The sequence below is a fragment of the Momordica charantia genome (genome assembly GCF_013281855.1).
Source record: "Momordica charantia cultivar OHB3-1 chromosome 5 unlocalized genomic scaffold, Mcharantia_2.0 BLBB01000005.1, whole genome shotgun sequence".
Taxonomy (NCBI): Eukaryota; Viridiplantae; Streptophyta; class Magnoliopsida; order Cucurbitales; family Cucurbitaceae; genus Momordica; species Momordica charantia.
Window position 1 is genome coordinate 10,333,511 of NW_028275163.1, and position 17,416 is coordinate 10,350,926.

General features: G+C 37.7%; 1 protein-coding gene across 1 annotated transcript; it reads right to left on the bottom strand.

The window, feature by feature from the left end:
- Nucleotides 1-900: 900 nt before the first annotated feature.
- LOC111020152 (classical AGP protein) lies at nt 901-17,210 on the bottom strand. The gene is made up of 5 exons (XM_022296723.2): nt 16,901-17,210; nt 4,201-4,312; nt 1,642-1,713; nt 1,361-1,566; nt 901-1,282 (listed from the first exon to the last, which is right to left on the bottom strand). The coding sequence occupies exons 1-5, from the start codon at nt 17,008-17,010 to the stop codon at nt 1,174-1,176; spliced, it is 609 nt and encodes a 202-aa protein (XP_022152415.1). The 5' UTR covers nt 17,011-17,210; the 3' UTR covers nt 901-1,173.
- Nucleotides 17,211-17,416: the final 206 nt, after the last annotated feature.

Here is a 17,416-nt window from a genome sequence, read left to right on the forward strand (position 1 = left end):
GATCCGTATGTCCTTCACTTGAAATATGTCAAACAAGTAAACTACAATGATAAATCTCGATAGCGCATCACATGATATTCTCCCATGATTAGTGACAAAATTTTCACTTACCCTATGATCGTGGTATCTTGTCCCTTTTATAGGTGTCGAAGTTGACCGGGGAAGACATTTGATATTAGGTGTGGTGGGATCCACTTACGTGGGACATTCCCAGCATATGGCAGCATTCGTGTCATCTGCCATTCTAATCCACTGTAGATGTCTTGAAGTAGGGTGTGTCGGGAACTACATAGACTTCTACCAAAACCAGCATCGCTCCCTCTATTGGTCGTATGTTCGTAGGGGATTGATCCCTACTACCAAATGTCGCCACTCGAGCTTCACACATTCTACTCGATTTTTACCCTCAACGGTAATATTGATAAAATCATATCAACTAAAAACTTATTCTGGCCTCCAAACTATTACGCATTGATCTCAGTTTTTTAACTTGCAAAAGAACATAAGAACAAATGCTCACTAATCCATCACATTAGCGGGTCACACATCAACATCTAAGCAATAGTATTAGCAACGGAACCACTTAAAATCAAAATTGAACATTCAAACATGCAATTGAATATTTCTTAAAAACTTCAGAAACTAGTTTTTTTTTTTTCCTTTTAAACACAGAGAACACTTGCATTCATCATAAAATGCCACTTGGACTACATTGGACTAAATTCAATAATCATCATACATCAAAATTCAATGACCACATTTATAATTTAACCCAATTTTTATATCAAGTTCATAAAGACTGTTTTAGAAAATATGATTGTATGCAAAAGAAAGTTCATCAAATTCAATCAATTTATTTTCGTTTATATATACACACACAAACACAGAATACAGCCTAAATTGAATTTGAAAAAACATGAGTACTTAATCATTACATTTAAGTAGAAGTAGAGACCATTACAGCCTTATAATCACAACACCATCATATAATTCATTCTATTATTTTATTTTATGTCAATGCTATCGTCCAGCAACAGCCAATATAACAGACTGAAGGAGTTGAGTTGAACTTTAGTAGATGACAATTGGGTCTAACTCTTAACTTTAAACTCAACCACCCATCTTTCAACTATACAACTGTTCGTTCATTCGTTTCATCGTCAACAACTAACTTCACAGAGCATTTTCAGCTGGTTGGGACTGGTATGTGCGCCTCCTTAACTGGGACTCCGTCGTTGGCTGCTGTAAGAAGATCCTGGTCGGATCGTTAGGGTCGACGTATCTGCAAGTTAAACAGTGAAAATATAATCAAATAGGTTCCAACTTGACCATGAGATTGACAAGAATCAGCGTTACTTACGCATGTCTCATCATTTCATCAACAGGAGTTTGCGCTGCCTGCAACGGGTCGACACGGGGACCTGCATTCATGTGTTGACTATATTGCCTGACTGAAGACAGCAAATTGAAGAAGAGTGGCACAAAGGTACCACATCCCCCTTCCTTGAACAAAATCTTAAACGAGTGTGTCGAGTAGAGAGCCCTGTGTTGGTCTTCAGGCACCACCTGTAAAAGCTATTAATTAGGGTATCTTCTAAAGTAGGACTCGGAATACTAAATAGGGTGCGATCTCACACTTACAGGCTCGACAAATCCAGAGATATTGTTGCAGTGAAATATTGGCTGGTTAAATTTCTCATCGTGAACAAAAAGCTGCAAAAGCAAATACCAAAATATTAGATAGTGATGCATACAACAAAATGCCATATAGAATAGCACAATCCAACAGCTATTACAACTGAAAAAATGGTTAATACGATTATACGAGTTTAGTAATAGGAGTATTCATCAGCTGCTTCGAGTTGTGGATTCAACAAGTTGACATATATCAATCCAATTAACTCTAGCTGGATAATAGACTCCGTCCAATCATGTGACATTTCAATGAAGTTGATTTGAGTCGTTTAGGTCATTTGGTTTATTGGAAAAGAAGGAAAATGAAGTAATAGAAAGATGACGTAGTACTTTTTTTACTTATTTCCATAATTAAAATGAAAATTAGTAATTCAATGTCATTTAATGAAAAATAAACTTGGAAAACTTAAGCTAATTATTTTCTAGAAATCGTTCGTGGATAAAAGGCAAAAAAACTTCTCTACTTCTGTTTTCTTGTACAAAAAAAAGTCTTTCCTCATTAGATTGGTTAGCAATTCAGGTCCGTGCAATTACATGAGAGGAAAAATATAACAATCATTGGTTGAACTACCTAAAAATCCCCCCTAAATTGTTAAGGCCCTTTTTCTTTTAGGTTTTGGTTTTCTGTTTATTAAAATTAAGCTTAGAAACACTACTTTCAAGTTGCTTTGTTTTCTTATCTACTTTTTAAAAATGTTTTAAAAATAAAGTCAAATTTTGTAATTATCAATTAGGTATTATTCTTTTGGATTATTTTCTATAAGCTTGGGTCCCTCTTGGCAAGTATTGTTTGTATGCCTGTTTTTTTTGTTTGCCCTTGCGCATTCTTTCATTTGTTCAAGAAAGCTGCTTTCTTATAAAAAAGAAAAAAAGCTAAATTTTGAAAAAATATAGCTATATATTTCAAAACTCATTTTTATTTTTGAAATTTGGCTAATAATTCAAATGTGTTAAAAAAAAGTTTAAAAATACCACAGAAATAATGAGAAAACAAGCACAATTTTAAATACAGAAAATTGAAAACGAAACCGTTTCTGAATAGGACCTAGTTTTTCAAACAAAGGCAGATTTGAATGTGGAACTTGCTGCCTACAGGAAATTTCAAATCAGTACAGGTCATTTATTAAGGTTTCTGCCTTGTCTAATGAAGGAAGGAAAAGAAGTATAGCGGCAATTTCTGGAGTAGACAAGTTAGGCTTGAGAGATTTTTGGAGATAGTTGATGAACTCCTAGGAAAGACTAGCCCAGTAATGCAAATGATTATAGGGAAAACACTTGGAAGGTTCAAGAGCTTGTAGATTCAGGAGTGAAGATCGAGAGACAAGTTGTCAAAGAAAGTCAGAGGAACAAAAAAGGTCAGGGTGCAAAAGAAATTAAACATGAACAGATTCGGAGGAAGAAAGATGGAGGGAAAGGAGAAAGATAAGGACAGCAAATTTTCTGAAGTTGAATGGACAAAAATCATTGCTTGGACAAGGCCCACCTTCCATGAAGACGGCTCCAAGGTCTAGGGCACTCAAAGGAAATAATTAGTGAAGATTGTAAGATCAATCCTTTCTATGTTGACAAAGCTCTGGTAAGATATATGAGTAAGAAGGACGTAGAAGATTAATGCCAGAATATTAGGTGCTTTGATGTGACTTGTGAGTGTCTTTTTCTTTGAGCATGAAAGTGAAAGGTGGTGTGCTCAAAAGCACGACAAGCCTGAAGGTATTCCCTGCTATAGGGGTGGATTAAGAGAGGTCTCCCTTTGATGATGTGGAAAAGAGAAATCTTCCAAGCAATTGGAGAGAAATTGTGCAGGGATTCATTCAGTGTGCTTCAAAAATTATTAATACGATTGCTTAGGAGCAAGGACTCTAGTGTCAATTGTGGCGAATCACATCCAAATTTGCTGAAAGAGTCTGGGGAATCTTAGAGGACGCAGAGGCAAAGATCCATGACAATCCATTTCCACTTGATTGCATTAGAATGGGAACTTCGGTTGAGTGTTGTGGATGATTCTGCTATCGAGGAAATATGAAGTACAAGGATAATTGCTAGGATAGATGGTGAAAAGTCTAAATTTGGTTTGAAAAATAAAATGATGCAATGAGCTAAAAAAGAAACAGACTCAATCTTTAAGGGGATCTATGGTTAGGCAAAAGGTAAAATTTCATGGAAAATATGAGTGATCTGAGGAAGGAAAACTACAGTCTTTGGGGAAATTTAAACAGTTTTTTAGAAACCAAGATTGCTTTTATAAGCAATAAATATGAAGAAGTTATAAAAAGAAAAAACTTAAAATCAGGGGTATGTTAAAAGCTTTAAAGACAGATTCACAACCAAAGGATGTCTGTTAGAAAATTCAGTACAAGAAGTATGTTTAATACATCTTTCTATGAATTTAAAAACCCTTTCACTTATGCAAGAGAAAACTCCACAAGTTAGTATTCAAAAGATAGACAATGCTAAGAACAAAAAGCATCAAGAAGGAAAATGAACGTAAAGAGTGAAAGTACATACCAAAGGCATGTCAAATGCAATAAAGCTTGCATCTGGTTTACTTGCTACAAAGACCATGCGCACATTTGACAAATAAATAGTCCCTTTTGCTTTAACACGACCACTATTAGCCCTGAAAAAAAGAGTTCAAATCCATTACGCTTATGAACCATCTCTTTTATTTAAGACCAAGTTCATTGAATTTGATACAAAGGAGGCATTTATCACTAATAAGATATGTCAGAAGGATCTATGCTTCTTTATTTCTTTATATATAAGAAACAAAAAATTGTTCAGAAGGAAAAATGATGTATAAAAAGGAGCTGACATGAAATCCTCATCAAACCTCTACAAATACATATATAAAAGGTAAAGCTTGCAGAATCCTTTTTGGAGCGGATCACAAACAGAAAACATTTTCAATAACGAATGAAAAGTACAAATGGAACCCCTAAAGGTTCTTACAAGAAGCTGCTCTGATTGGTAGTAATTAAAACTGTCAGAATTGCAGGGGCTTGGACCACAATTTTTTTTAAATAATGAGAAGCAGAACTTTCTAAGAATACAAAAAGACAATGATCCGAGCCATAACTAACCATTCTAAAATCTCCCATCTAAACTAATAAAGCCTAGCAAATAGCTGTAGAAGTCCTTGAAATCAATGCCCAAAGGAAAGCATTATGATAGACCCCCGATCATAAAGAAATATTTTAGGAGGAAGGGTAATAAAGGGAGAGAGAATATTCAAGTGGGCCCTAGTTAGTTAGAAGACGTTTTGGTATTGACAGGATTGTTATAGTGGGGAGATTGAGTTAGTTACGGAGAGAGGAAGGCAATTATATATGTGTTACTCTTGAGAGGGAAGGGGTATCTTTTTGCTGATTGTATTTCCGTTGAGGAATTGTGGGAGAGATTAGGGAGCTCTCAAATACTCCCTTAGACTCTAATTTCCCTCTCGTATCTAAATAATAGAGTAAGCTCTATCACATTAAACTACCAAGACCTCTCAACCCGTCTAAAAAATCCTACTATCCCTCTCAAGCAAACTGCCCCACACAACAACAAAAAACCCAGCAAACTACGGTCTTAAGTTCAAGAGCTTGGTAGAAAATGCTCTGTTCTCTCTCCTCTCTGTTCTTTTTTCTCTAGTTATCTGTTCGGTGAAGATTTCAACTTTGATCTAGTGTTGTTTGAATCATTTAAGAGAGTTTCGTCTGTTTAGTTAATCATGGAAGTGAGCAGTTGTCGAATCAATGGACATTTCTTCTGTATTTGGGTTGAACAGGGAAAATTCATGTTAGAAGATGTTAAGAGGAAAACCCTTATCCCTTTGCAACCTGCTCAGTTCTTGTGGTTTGAACAACATATGGCTGACTTTTTCAGGCACCGATTCCTGCTCGTTTCTTTTATCAGTCTCGAGATTCACTTGATTAATGTAGAATGCAAAAATTCAAGTCCAAATTTGCCTGGTTCTTGGAATGGATAGTGTGGCCTTCGACAGGAGGAAGAAAGAGTGTGGTAATTCCAGTGGGTAAGAACATGGAGGGCTGGCAAGCTTTCGGACAATGCTGAAAACTTTTTCGGCCAGATATGCTGAGGATCAGGCTCAGCAAATGGAGACGACGCGCAGGTTGGAAACTGATAGAAGGAAGATGGTTGAATTAAATACGGTCCAGGGGACTTACAAGAAAGAACAGAGGAAACTTCGTCAGAATGTTGAGATGAAAGCCGGAATTGACATCAGTAAGAGAACGTTCAAAGAGGCAGTTATGGATGGAATCTCTAGAGCTGCTCCATTCCCTGATGACTCGTGGAAAAATCAAACAAGTCATTGGGTTAGAAAGGATGATGAGGTTCTGGAAATGTGTTGGGATGAGACTTTAGTGATTACCCGAAGCTGTGCGCACGATGATTGGAAAGCATTATCCAACGCAGTCCAAGTTCACTTCTCTTCGAGATGCATAATTAACCCCTTTTTGGCTGACAAAGGGTTAATTGTGTTTGAAGCTGCTAGGCGGAAGGATATCATCGAACAGTTTGGCCATTGGATGAAGGTAGGGATTTTTTTTGTTAAGATTGAAGGCTGGCATTCTGAAAAGCATAGCCGTGCGGATGTTGTCATTGGGTATGGAGGATGGATCAAAGTCCTTGATCTACCTCTGATGTATTGGAGGAAAGGAATTTTTGAAGCCATTGGAAGACACTGTGGTGGGTTGGTAAGTATATCTTCCAAAACACTTAATCTTATTGATAGCACGACAGCATTCATCCAAGTCAAACCCAACCGCAGTGGCTTTATTCCCGCTTCGATCAGAATAAGTGATGCAAAGCTAGGTGATTATGCTGTCCGGCTGGTTGGATTGAGTCGGGTAAATGCTCATCAACAGTCCTTCACCAATTCTGATTTACAGTCTCTTGAAAACTCCATGGATGTTGCGCGGTTCTGTGAAATTATGGGAGATGAACCGTCAGAAATTATGCCACCTCCTATTAATAGCGTCGGAGGAGTGCATTTAATGGAGAAAGATAAGGACCCAGCTGCAGAAGTGGATACGTCGCAATTAATTGCGATAGAAAACTCAACAGACATGGAAAAGGAAAAGACTCCAGTTGCGACAGATCTGGTGTATATTCATCCATCTTTAATCGCCCCCTCGATTTCAGCAGCACCAATTATTTCAGAATGTCAAAATGATGTTGAAAGTATGGAATTTACTAATCCCACAGAAGGGGAGAAGAAGGACGCTTCGAATTCCATTATTCAGGAGGGTGAGCAGGCGGAAATTATGGCTACCTTAATTGAGGAGAGAGCAAAGGTTGCCATTAATGAGGAGAGTGAAAACTTGCCTATTTTGAATCCGTATATCGAAGGAAAAAATGAGATTACACTTCATTCAAATAATGAATGCGGAAATTGCATTAAAGATTCCGATGAATTCTGTCTTTATTTCTCCTAGATCACTGGCAATCAATGGGCCCTTAAGGAATTTAATTCCTCCGTTACAATTTTCATATTCTAGGAGAAAATCAAAATCTTGTTCGGCTGGCTATATTGATACTTCAGTTAGGAAAAATTTGAATTTTCTGCCTTCAAAGGATTCTATTAATGAAGAAAGAGGGATTCCTAGTTCTGATAATCCTTTGTTACTGCAGTCTTTGGAAAAACCAAGTGATTTAATTCGGCCTCGTTTAATCCAAGAGAATCTTTTAGACTCCTTCAACAAAGTCAGCAAAATCTTGAAGGCAACCACTTCAAAAATAGATCCTATTAATCTGATAAATTTGAATCTGAGTCGTGGCTTGATTAAATCTACAAATGAGCAGCCGAAATCTTGTGATCAAGATGCTTTAACATCAGATGATGAAGAAGGTTTGAATGTCAGCATTAGTAGTCAAGACTCCCCTTGTTTCAATAGGCAGTATTGAGAATTCCATTGCAGACTACGCAGAGCATTCCTTCGGTGACGATCTCAACAAGTTATTTGGAATTGAAAAGGAATCTTCTCCTTTAATTCCGGCTTTGGGAAATCTTTCATCAGATTCCCATTCTCTTTCCAATAATCTGGCAAGGATAGTTAATAAAAATCCAATTCCATCGTATTTTAAGGAAGTTGGTATTTCTCTCTCCCCAATTTTGAAAGCAAGATGAAAATCCTCTCATGGAATGTACGTGGCCTAAGAGATTTTAACAAGAGATTGAAGGTTAAGAAAACAATTCAGAAGTTATGTCCGGATGTGGTGCTTCTTCAGGAGACTAAACTTCAACAGGTTGATAAGTCAATTATTAAATCCATATGGAGCTCAAAAGATGTTGGCTGGGCTCAGCTTGTTGCAAAAGGAAGATCTGGTGGTATTTTAACTTTATGGGATGAGAGCAAAATCCGATCAATTGAAGTCATTGAAGGGAGATATTCTGCAACCATATCTATTTCCTTTTCTCAATTGAATACAGTGTTTATTACTAATGTCTATGGTCCAAATCATTACAGAGAAAGAAAGTTGTTATGGGCTGAGCTTCGGAATATTTCAGGACTCTGTGATAAGTTTTGGTGCCTTGGGGGTGATTTTAATATCACAAGATGGATCTCAGATAGATCTACAGGAGGGCGAATCACAAGAGACATGAGAAAGTTTAATAAACTTATTGAAGACCTTGATTTGCTGGAAATTCCTTTGTCTAATGGAAAGTTCACTTGGTCGAAAATGGGCAGCAGCAATATCCACTCACTTTTGGACAGATTCTTTATCTCTAAGGATTGGGATAATTTGTTTAGCAACTCCAAGGAAAGCAGGGCTGAAAGAATTACTTCTGACCACTATCCAATTGTTCTTGATGTAGGAGATTTTGTATGGGGGCCTTCTCCATTCAGGTTCTTCAACTCTTGGTTAGAAGACAAGGAGTGCGTTCAATTAATTGAATCTAAGCTCTCGGATGACATTTCCTATGGATGGGCAGGTTTTGTCATTTCTTCAAAACTTAGAAATCTCAAAACGGTTCTTAAGCAGTGGAATATTCAAAATGAAAAGAAGAGGAAAGAAGCAGAAGAGAAGATTATTTCGGAGATTGCTTTACTTGATGAAACAGATGAGTCCGTGGGAGTTTCTTTGGCAGAGGAGGAGAGGAGAGTTTCATTGAAGAAGGATCTTTTGAATTTATTCTTAAATGAAGAACAAAATCTGATCCAGAAGTGTAAGATACATTGGCTGAAGAATGGGGATGAAAACAGTAAATATTTTCATAAATTTTTGGCTGCTCGGAAAAGAAAAGCACAGATTACTGAGACAAAGAACTCCCAAAATATATCCCTGCTAAATCAGAGGGAAATTGAAGCAGAATTCATTGGGTTTTTTGAAAATTTGTATAAGGGAGAGGCTGTCCAAAGATTTTCTCCCAAAGGGATCAATTGGAGACCCATCTCGAATCATTACAGTAACTGGTTAGACAGACCATTTGATGATCTTGAAATATGGTCAGCTATTAAATCTCTTGGGAAAAATAAGGCCCCTGGACCTGATGGCTTTACCATTGAGTTTTTTGCCAAATTTTGGCAACATTGGAAAGGGGATTTTGCTCGACTTTTTGCAGAATTCTACACAAGTGGTATTATAAATGCTTGTATCAAAGATACTTACATTTGTCTTATTCCTAAAAAGGATGTTGTGGACAAGGTTAAAGACTTTAGGCCCATTAGTCTTACGACCTCCATATACAAAATTATGGCTAAAGTCCTCACCGAGCGGCTTAAGAAAGTTATATCCAGCACAATCTCCATTAATCAGAGCGCTTTCATTGAGGGTAGACAAATTCTAGACCCGATATTGATAGCAAATGAGGCGGTGGATTTTTACAGATTACAGAAAAAGAGAGGTTGGCTTTTAAAGCTAGACATTGAGAAAGCTTTCGATAAGGTGGATTGGGATTTTCTGATTGCTGTCCTTAGGAAGAAAAGATTTGGAAATAAATGGATTCAGTGGATTAATGGGTGCATTCGAGGAGCTGAATTTTCAGTCTTCATAAACGGTAGGCCTCGTGGAAGAATTCTTGCTTCGCGTGGCTTACGTCAAGGTGATCCCCTTTCACCATTTTTGTTTTTATTGATCAGTGATGTTCTAAGCAGCTTAATGGAAAACATCCACGATAGAGGTTTGTTTGAGGGTTTCATTGTGGGGAGCAATTCGGTGCATATTTCTCATTTACAATTCGCAGACAATACATTGCTATTTTGTAAGGATAATGAAGAGATGCTGGATGTCCTTTTCGATACTATAAAGGCATTTGAATGGCTTTCAGGCCTTAAAAATTGGGAAAAATCTTCACTGTGCGGAATTAATATTGACCTCCAAAGGGTGGTTAGGGTTGCAAAGAAGTATGATTATAAGTTTGAAACACTGCCTATTGTTTACTTAGGTCTACCTTTGGGTGGAAATCCTAAAAATATTGATTTTTGGAATCCCATTAAAGAAAAAATTATGAAGAAGCTCGATAGATGGAAAAAGTACCAGCTTTCTCGTGGAGGGAGGTTGACTCTTTGCCTCTCGGTTCTTGGCAGCATTCCATTGTACATTTTATCAATATTTCAAATGCCAGTTCTTATTAGCAAACAGATTGAGCAAAGTTTGAGATCATTTTTTTGGGGAGATAGTCAGAAGAGTACATTGAAACACTTGGTTAGGTGGGATATTGTCTCTCGTTGCAAGGAAGAAGGTGGTTTGGGTATTGGGAGATTGTTGCATAGAAATCATGCTTTGCTAGCCAAATGGGGCTGGCGGTTTAGTATAGAAACTTCAGCTCTTTGGAGGCAAGTTGTGGCAAGCATTTATGGTATTGACCATTTTAATTGGAATGTTTCTGGGAAAAAAATTGGTAGTCATCGTAGTCCATGGTTTTGCATTAAAAAACAGTGGTCGTTGGTGGCAAACTTTACCTTTTTCAGGGTCAAGAATGGCAAACGAGTTCTATTTTGGCACCATTTATGGCGGGGGGATTCTATCTTAAAGGATAGGTTTCCATCCTTATTTCGGATCTCTTCTTCTCCTTCTATACCAGTCTATGATGCTTGGGATTCACATTCTTCTTCTTGGAGAATTGAAGTTAGGAGAATGATGAAGAATTGGAAGAATATTTGTTTAAATTCGATTCAGCTTTGTGATGATGAAGATCAGTTGAAATGGAGTTTAAACTCTTCTGAATCCTTTTCGGTTAGCTCCCTCCGTAAGCCTAGAGTTGGTCCTTCATCCCTGCCTAAGGATTTTGTTTCAAGATTGTGGAATTCGTGCAGCCCAAAAAGGGTGAATGTTCTAACATGGATTCTCCTTGATGGGAAAGTAAATACTTCCGAAACTCTCCAAAAGAAGCTGCCTAACATGCTCCTCCAACCTTCTATATGTGTTTTGTGTGCTGTCACTTGTGAAGACCAAGCGCATTTGTTTCTCTTTTGTCCTTATGCATCAGTTTGTTGGGATCTTTTCTTTCATATGTTCAATTTAGCTTGGGTAAAGGACAAGTCAGTATCTTCATCAATTTTTCAGTTGCTATTTGGTCCTTTCTTTTCGCCTAAAGCAAGTCTTCTTTGGGTAAACGACCTTAAAGCGCTTATATCTGAGTTATGGTTTGAGCGGAATCAAAGGACTTTCGAAGGGAAAAGCCGCTCAGCTTTCGAATGCTACAGTATAGCTAAGTTCAAAGCCTCACAATGGTGTGCTCTCTCCAATCTCTTTGCAAATTATTCTCCTAGCATGATTTGTTCTAATTGGGAGGCTTTTTTGTAATGTTTAAGCTTCATTTATTAAGTTTGGTTTGTTTGTATCTTTTTTTACTTTTATTTTTATTTTTTTTTTCCTTCTTCATCCCCTTCATTTCACCCCTTTGGGGGTTTGTATCTTTGAACAATTTTTGTTCCTTTTCATTTATCAATGAAAAGTTCATTTCTTGTTCAAAAAAAAAAAACAACAAAAAACCCAGCATGCCAAAGAATCACCCCTTATCACGAAATGCCAAGAACAAAAGAACTTCCATGGTTGAGCTTTCTTTCAGATTGTTCAAGCTTTCTTTTGGATTACTTGGCGAGAACGTAACCAAAGAATCTTCAAACATGGAGCACTCTTTCGAGTTTCGACCGGTTTTTTGATGCTATAGTTACTGGGTCTAAATGCTCTCCTCCTTTTCACTATTATAGCTATTCTTCTCTTCTATCCATTGGATAAGTTTTTTGTAACTCCCTTGCATTGATATTTGCCCCCCATTTTATAATTTTATATCATCAATGAAATTATTTCTTATCAAGAAAGAGAAAAAGAACCTCCAGGGTCATTGAACAACAAGTAGTTGAGGCTAGTTACGTTATCCCATCCCAAAGGCTTCCTTCCATTAAGTCTCGATCATCAATGTCCCAGTCCTGACAAGATCTGTCACCAACCACACTATCAAGCCTTTGAAAAATCTGCTCGAGGGACTGATTGCCAACCAAATATCATCCCAAACAAAGTATTAACGCCACTGTGAATTTGACATAACAGGTGAGAAACCGCTATTTATAAATTAATAAAGGGCTCCTAGAACTTAACCTTACATCCTTCTTAGTAAACCAATTTGTTCAACTCAGCCCATGTTTATTTGTCACTAGATTGCACCACACCTTAGACACAAAAGCCACAATCTCTAAGAACGAGGATACCCAACCACCAAAGCGATTGTTTTCCAGTTAATGAGATGTATACTCCCCCTTTCATGCCCATTACAACCCCATATAAAGATACTAACTTTTTTCTGTACATTTTTCCACCCTAACATAGACCTTAAGATAGTTTTGGCAAGTTTTAGATAGCCTCACAAGGTTATAAACTTTTCATTTATGCAAAGGCATATCCAAATAAATATAGGGCCATTTAGCAACAGTAAGCAAATCATGGTAGCTTGTTCTCCAACCTCATTCTCCTATGTGTAAGGCTTCGTACTGGTTCATTCCTACCTTCGGCATATCCTCATCTGGATCATTGACGGTAGATGAAGTGCAATGACACTGACACATGTTTGGCCCTGCATTTGATGGACAAAATCACAAGGGCTCTTAGGTGCCAATTAATCCTAACAGTATAGCTTTTTGTGCGTTTATTCTCAAGCCTGATGATGCTAATACAAGAGTAAGAAAGGATTTTGAAAGAAAGTATCCTCTTCAGGATTACTTTAGGAGCAAAACACCTTTAATCCATGCCCCCTTCTAAGACAAAAGGAAGTGGGGAGAAAGGATCATCTTACCTCGAGCCTCTTAAGGCTACAATTCTCTCAACTAAATCTTCCATCAATAAGGACTAAGTGTGTAGTGTTAGACACACAACACTAGCCACTCAATCAAATTCTCCCTACCAATTTTTTTCTAGCCACAGCTTGCACACTCAACTCAATCACATGAATTTGCACGAATCACCTGAATTGGACTCTAGCTAAGCTTTCATGCATCAGTTATGTGACTCCAAGCTTATATTTGGTTTCTTAGAGGTTCTGACCCATGACTAGCTTCTGGGATCATCCCCACTCAAGGTTTACTAATGCACCATTCTCCTTCAATGGGAACTCCACTTCCTTAATTTGCTGGACAACTTACATCATGTTGTCCACTCTGCTTGCTTCATTGGTGGGTTACAATTCACTCCTTCCAAGTGCGATTTTTATGTCCCCCAAGTAAATCTTTCATTGTCCTAAGGTAGGTATCTAACCCACTGCTACCTTTGTTGCGACAATATAAGACTTGCACAATGACTTTAAAATTACCCATTGCATGAACCTCACTACCATCTACTCTTGAACTAAGGTCATAGAACATGACAAGCTTTTTCTTGGGTGCGATGCGACTCTTGGCTTCAAGCTTGGTCACATGTGGGCTAAGTATGAAGCCACTTGATATTGATGCACCCACTAACACACTCTCCTAATGACATCCTTCCAGTGTTTTCAAGGCGCGCCCAGGCGCTCGCCTAAGGCGAGGGGCGAGGCGTTTTGGCCTGGGCGCGCCTTGAACGGCGCCGAGGCGAGCGCCTTCAATCGGGCGCTCGCCTTTGTGCGCCTTGGCGCCATTGTCATAAGGTGAGGCGAGCGCCTCTTAGAAGCAAGGCGACCTTTTTTTTTTTTTGTTATAATGTTAAAAACTCATGAAAGAACCCCTAAAAAGATGAAAACCCACACCCAAAGATTCAAATACCCACACCCGAAAACCTTCCTCCTTCGCCACTACTGCTTCATCCTTCACTGCCACCACCACCACTGCCTTTGCTTGGTCATTGCACGATTATGAAGTCATCTCTTTCTTTGTAGACAGCTAAAAGATCTAGTCTCACTCACCTATGAACGGGTTGTGCTCGGGAAAGAAGTAGAAGAAGAACTGAAGATGAAGAATCGGAAAAGAGGAAGAAGTAGAAGAAGAATAAAAAGTAGAATTAAAGAGATTTTGGTATTTGAGGTTTGGTGGAGTCTTTTCCTATTCCCTTTTAGGTTTTCAAGGCACTAATTGCATGCAATTACTTTGCCATCTGGCAGGCAAGAGTGAAATAAATTCTTTTATTTAAGTTAATTTACGATTTAAGTTTTATTTAATTTTAGTATTCTATTTAACCACTAATTTTATTAATATCTTATTAAATTAAATTTTTTTTATTTTACTTAATTATTTAAGTTAAAATTTATTTGTACATTAAATAGATTTATAAATATTTTTATTTTTAATACATAAAATTGCTATATATAATATTTATTTATTATTTTATTAAGTGTGCCTCACTTCACTCAGACGACGCCTTTTTGTCGCCTCTCGCCTTAAGGCGATAACGAGGCTCGTCGCCTTGAGGTGCGCCTTGTGCCTTGAAAACACTGCATCCTTCTCAAAGTTCTTTATCAAGACCATATAAGCATTGGCTTCTTATGTGCCTCTCTGGTTGGCTCTTCCCTCTAGCAAACTCTTCTTAAGCCACCTCCGATGGAAAATAAGCTACAACGTTGTTTCATTCAAGCATGTTTCCCCTGTCAACCTAACACCCTTCACTTGAGTAAAATTTGGTCATTAAACTCTTTCTTTGGTGAAGCCATCCACTTGGCTCATCGAACAATTTGGGTTTTCTTTGTATATCCGTGAATATCCGAACTAACTTGCGCGCACCTCAACTAATATCATAGGACAATTGTCTGACGCTACTACAATTGGTTGCCAAGGAAATTAGGAAACACATAGGAAATTAATTCCTACGTAGGTGGCCATTATAGGATTTGAACTCATTCCTATAAATCCTTTTGATTTACCTTGGCCCATCTAGACCAATGAACCAACCCATGATGGTTCTTTATGGAAAGTAACTCATTCTCTCGGGCTACTACTCTTTTGGGTTATCCTCTCAAGCACAATTGCAAACTTAAACTCCCTGCATGGACGGGCAAAAGAAACACACTCCATACATTATGGACGCTTCTTTAGGGAAAGTAACTCATTCTCTCGAGCTACCACCCTTTTTGCTCAGCTGGCTCTAACTTGCCAAGAAGTCCAACTCATATAGACTCTTTGTTGCTCAGCTGGCTTTAACCTTTTTTATTGGAAACCATACTTTTGTAGAGAAAATGAAAGGATATACAACAGGGTGATGGAACTAGCCCGAAACGAAGGGAGCCAAGACAAAAAAGGCAAAAGCCTCAGAGAAAAGTTAATGGTTCAAAATAAATAAATAATAATTACTAAATTCTTATCATCTCCCCTTTTTTGTAACTACTCTTTGATAACGAAAGTCTAGTTTCTTATCAAAAAAAAAAAAAAAAAACTAAATTCTTTAGTCACAGACACCCAAAGGGAGGTGCTGAACTTGAACCTAACCGAAGACAAAATTTCCCAAGATATCTCCACCCCCCAAAAGTTCCCCAATTTCTACTGAGTCAGATATATCAAAAAGATAGCTAGAAAGGCAGTCAATGGCTTTTTGGCATTGTATCCATTGACATTTCCCCTGGCATCAATGGCTCTTTCGTAAGCACTCAACCACTAAGTCTGTCTAATGCCAAATTCCATATTTTTGCTTATATGCAGGTGACAACTACTTGCACAAAGGACAGGATGAATCTCAAGCATGTGTGCATATACACACAAAAGCTTGCACCTCAAACAACTAATTCTTAATATTTGAAATAACAGAAAACTAAATATGTTACCTCAGAAAAGTCAGAAAATACATTCATGAAATTTAAAAACGGAGTTCCTATGTAAAAAGATTTTGAAAACAGTATCTACATTTCCATAAATGCCAAACAGCTGCATCATTCGTTCAAAGAAGCAAGTCATAAACTCTTAAACTTTATCCAACCTTGCTAATCTACCCTGCTTCCCTCGCTCAGAATACCTTCATAAGTAAAAATAATCAAACTGCCGTGATGGTAAATGACAGATGGAAAATTTCCAAGATCTCCAAAATCTTTCTACCATAGAATTTAAGATCTGGGTACTAAAACTCTGAAAATCTATTACTATAAGTCTTTTCCGGTTCACAAACCTTCAGCCCAGTAGCATACATATGGCGAATCAATGACCAGATGCTGGTTTACAAAATGAAAAAGGAGAGGAAACTATGTATTATATATTATTTTATAAGAAACAATTTCATTGATGATATGAAATTTACAAAAGGGATAAAACTCAATCCAAGGGAGTTACATCAAACTTCTCCCGTCGGATGAAAAGCTATAGTAATGAAAAAGGGAACATTTACACCATATAATAACCAAAAAACTACAACTATAGCATCAAAAAATCGGTCAAAGAGCATTCGTGGCTTTGAATATCCTTTGGATTCATTCTTGCCAAGTGACCCAAAATTTCCAAGAACTCCAAAATCTCTAATATTGAAATAAAAAATCCAGTTCCGAAATTCAACGGCTCCTCATCGCGTAGACATTATGCTGCCTTCACATTATCAAACACGCGTCAGCCCCATCGAACATAAACTATATAAAGTTTTAAAAGATGCTCCCCCGATTAAAGACAAATCACAATTCCTCTATGCCCGAAACAACTCAAATTCGTAGGTCGGACAATCAATTCGGCCGGGAAAAGTTATTCAAACAAAAAGAGAAACTAACAAAATAACACAAATTTGGGCATCATCCAAACAGAAAAACTCTCATCCTGGAGTTCAATTATAACGATCTCTCGCGTAATGGGCAACGAGAAGGCAATAAAAGAGATATGGAACTGACCCGGGGATCTTATCAACCTCGAATTCGACGCCATCTCTAGCCAATACGAAAAGCTCGTTCGTGAAGGGAACGGGCATCCCATTTGGAAATAGATTAGGGTTGAGAGCCATGGAAGTTCGGAAGTGAGCCCCGGCCTACGAAGACGCGAGATTAAAACTCAGCCCTCTGCCAACTTCCACGACCTTCTGGACCAATTCCTTGCAACAGGCAGAACCTTCCGGAATGGTGGATTTTTGCGGGAACGAAGTTCTTCTCGAAGAAAATTGGATAAACTCTGGGCCGGTTACAAATACGGCAAACCCAGTGATCAAGGGATAAAAGATTGATTTAAACATCAAATAAATTATAAAAATACTTTTATGTTATATATTTCTTGGGAAAATGGACAAAATAAACCTTCTATAAAGACCTTTTGAGTTTTTTTAATCATCCTTTTCAAAACATAAATTTTACAGGCATTTGCTGACATCATCTTCACACCAAATGATCCTTACTATCCCTCCACTAATATTTTAG

What these genes read in the sequence shown, in the direction of transcription:
- LOC111020152 (XM_022296723.2), bottom strand. Translation starts at nt 17,010, where the DNA reads ATGGCTCTCAACCCTAATCTATTTCCAAATGGGATGCCCGTTCCCTTC. An exon ending in GAGGTTGATAAGATCCCCGG is followed by an intron (nt 4,313 to 16,900) that starts GTCAGTTCCATA and finishes TCTTTTTTTCAG; the next exon opens with GGCTAATAGTGGTCGTGTTA. An exon ending in TTGCATTTGACATGCCTTTG is followed by an intron (nt 1,714 to 4,200) that starts GTATGTACTTTC and finishes TTGCTTTTGCAG; the next exon opens with CTTTTTGTTCACGATGAGAA.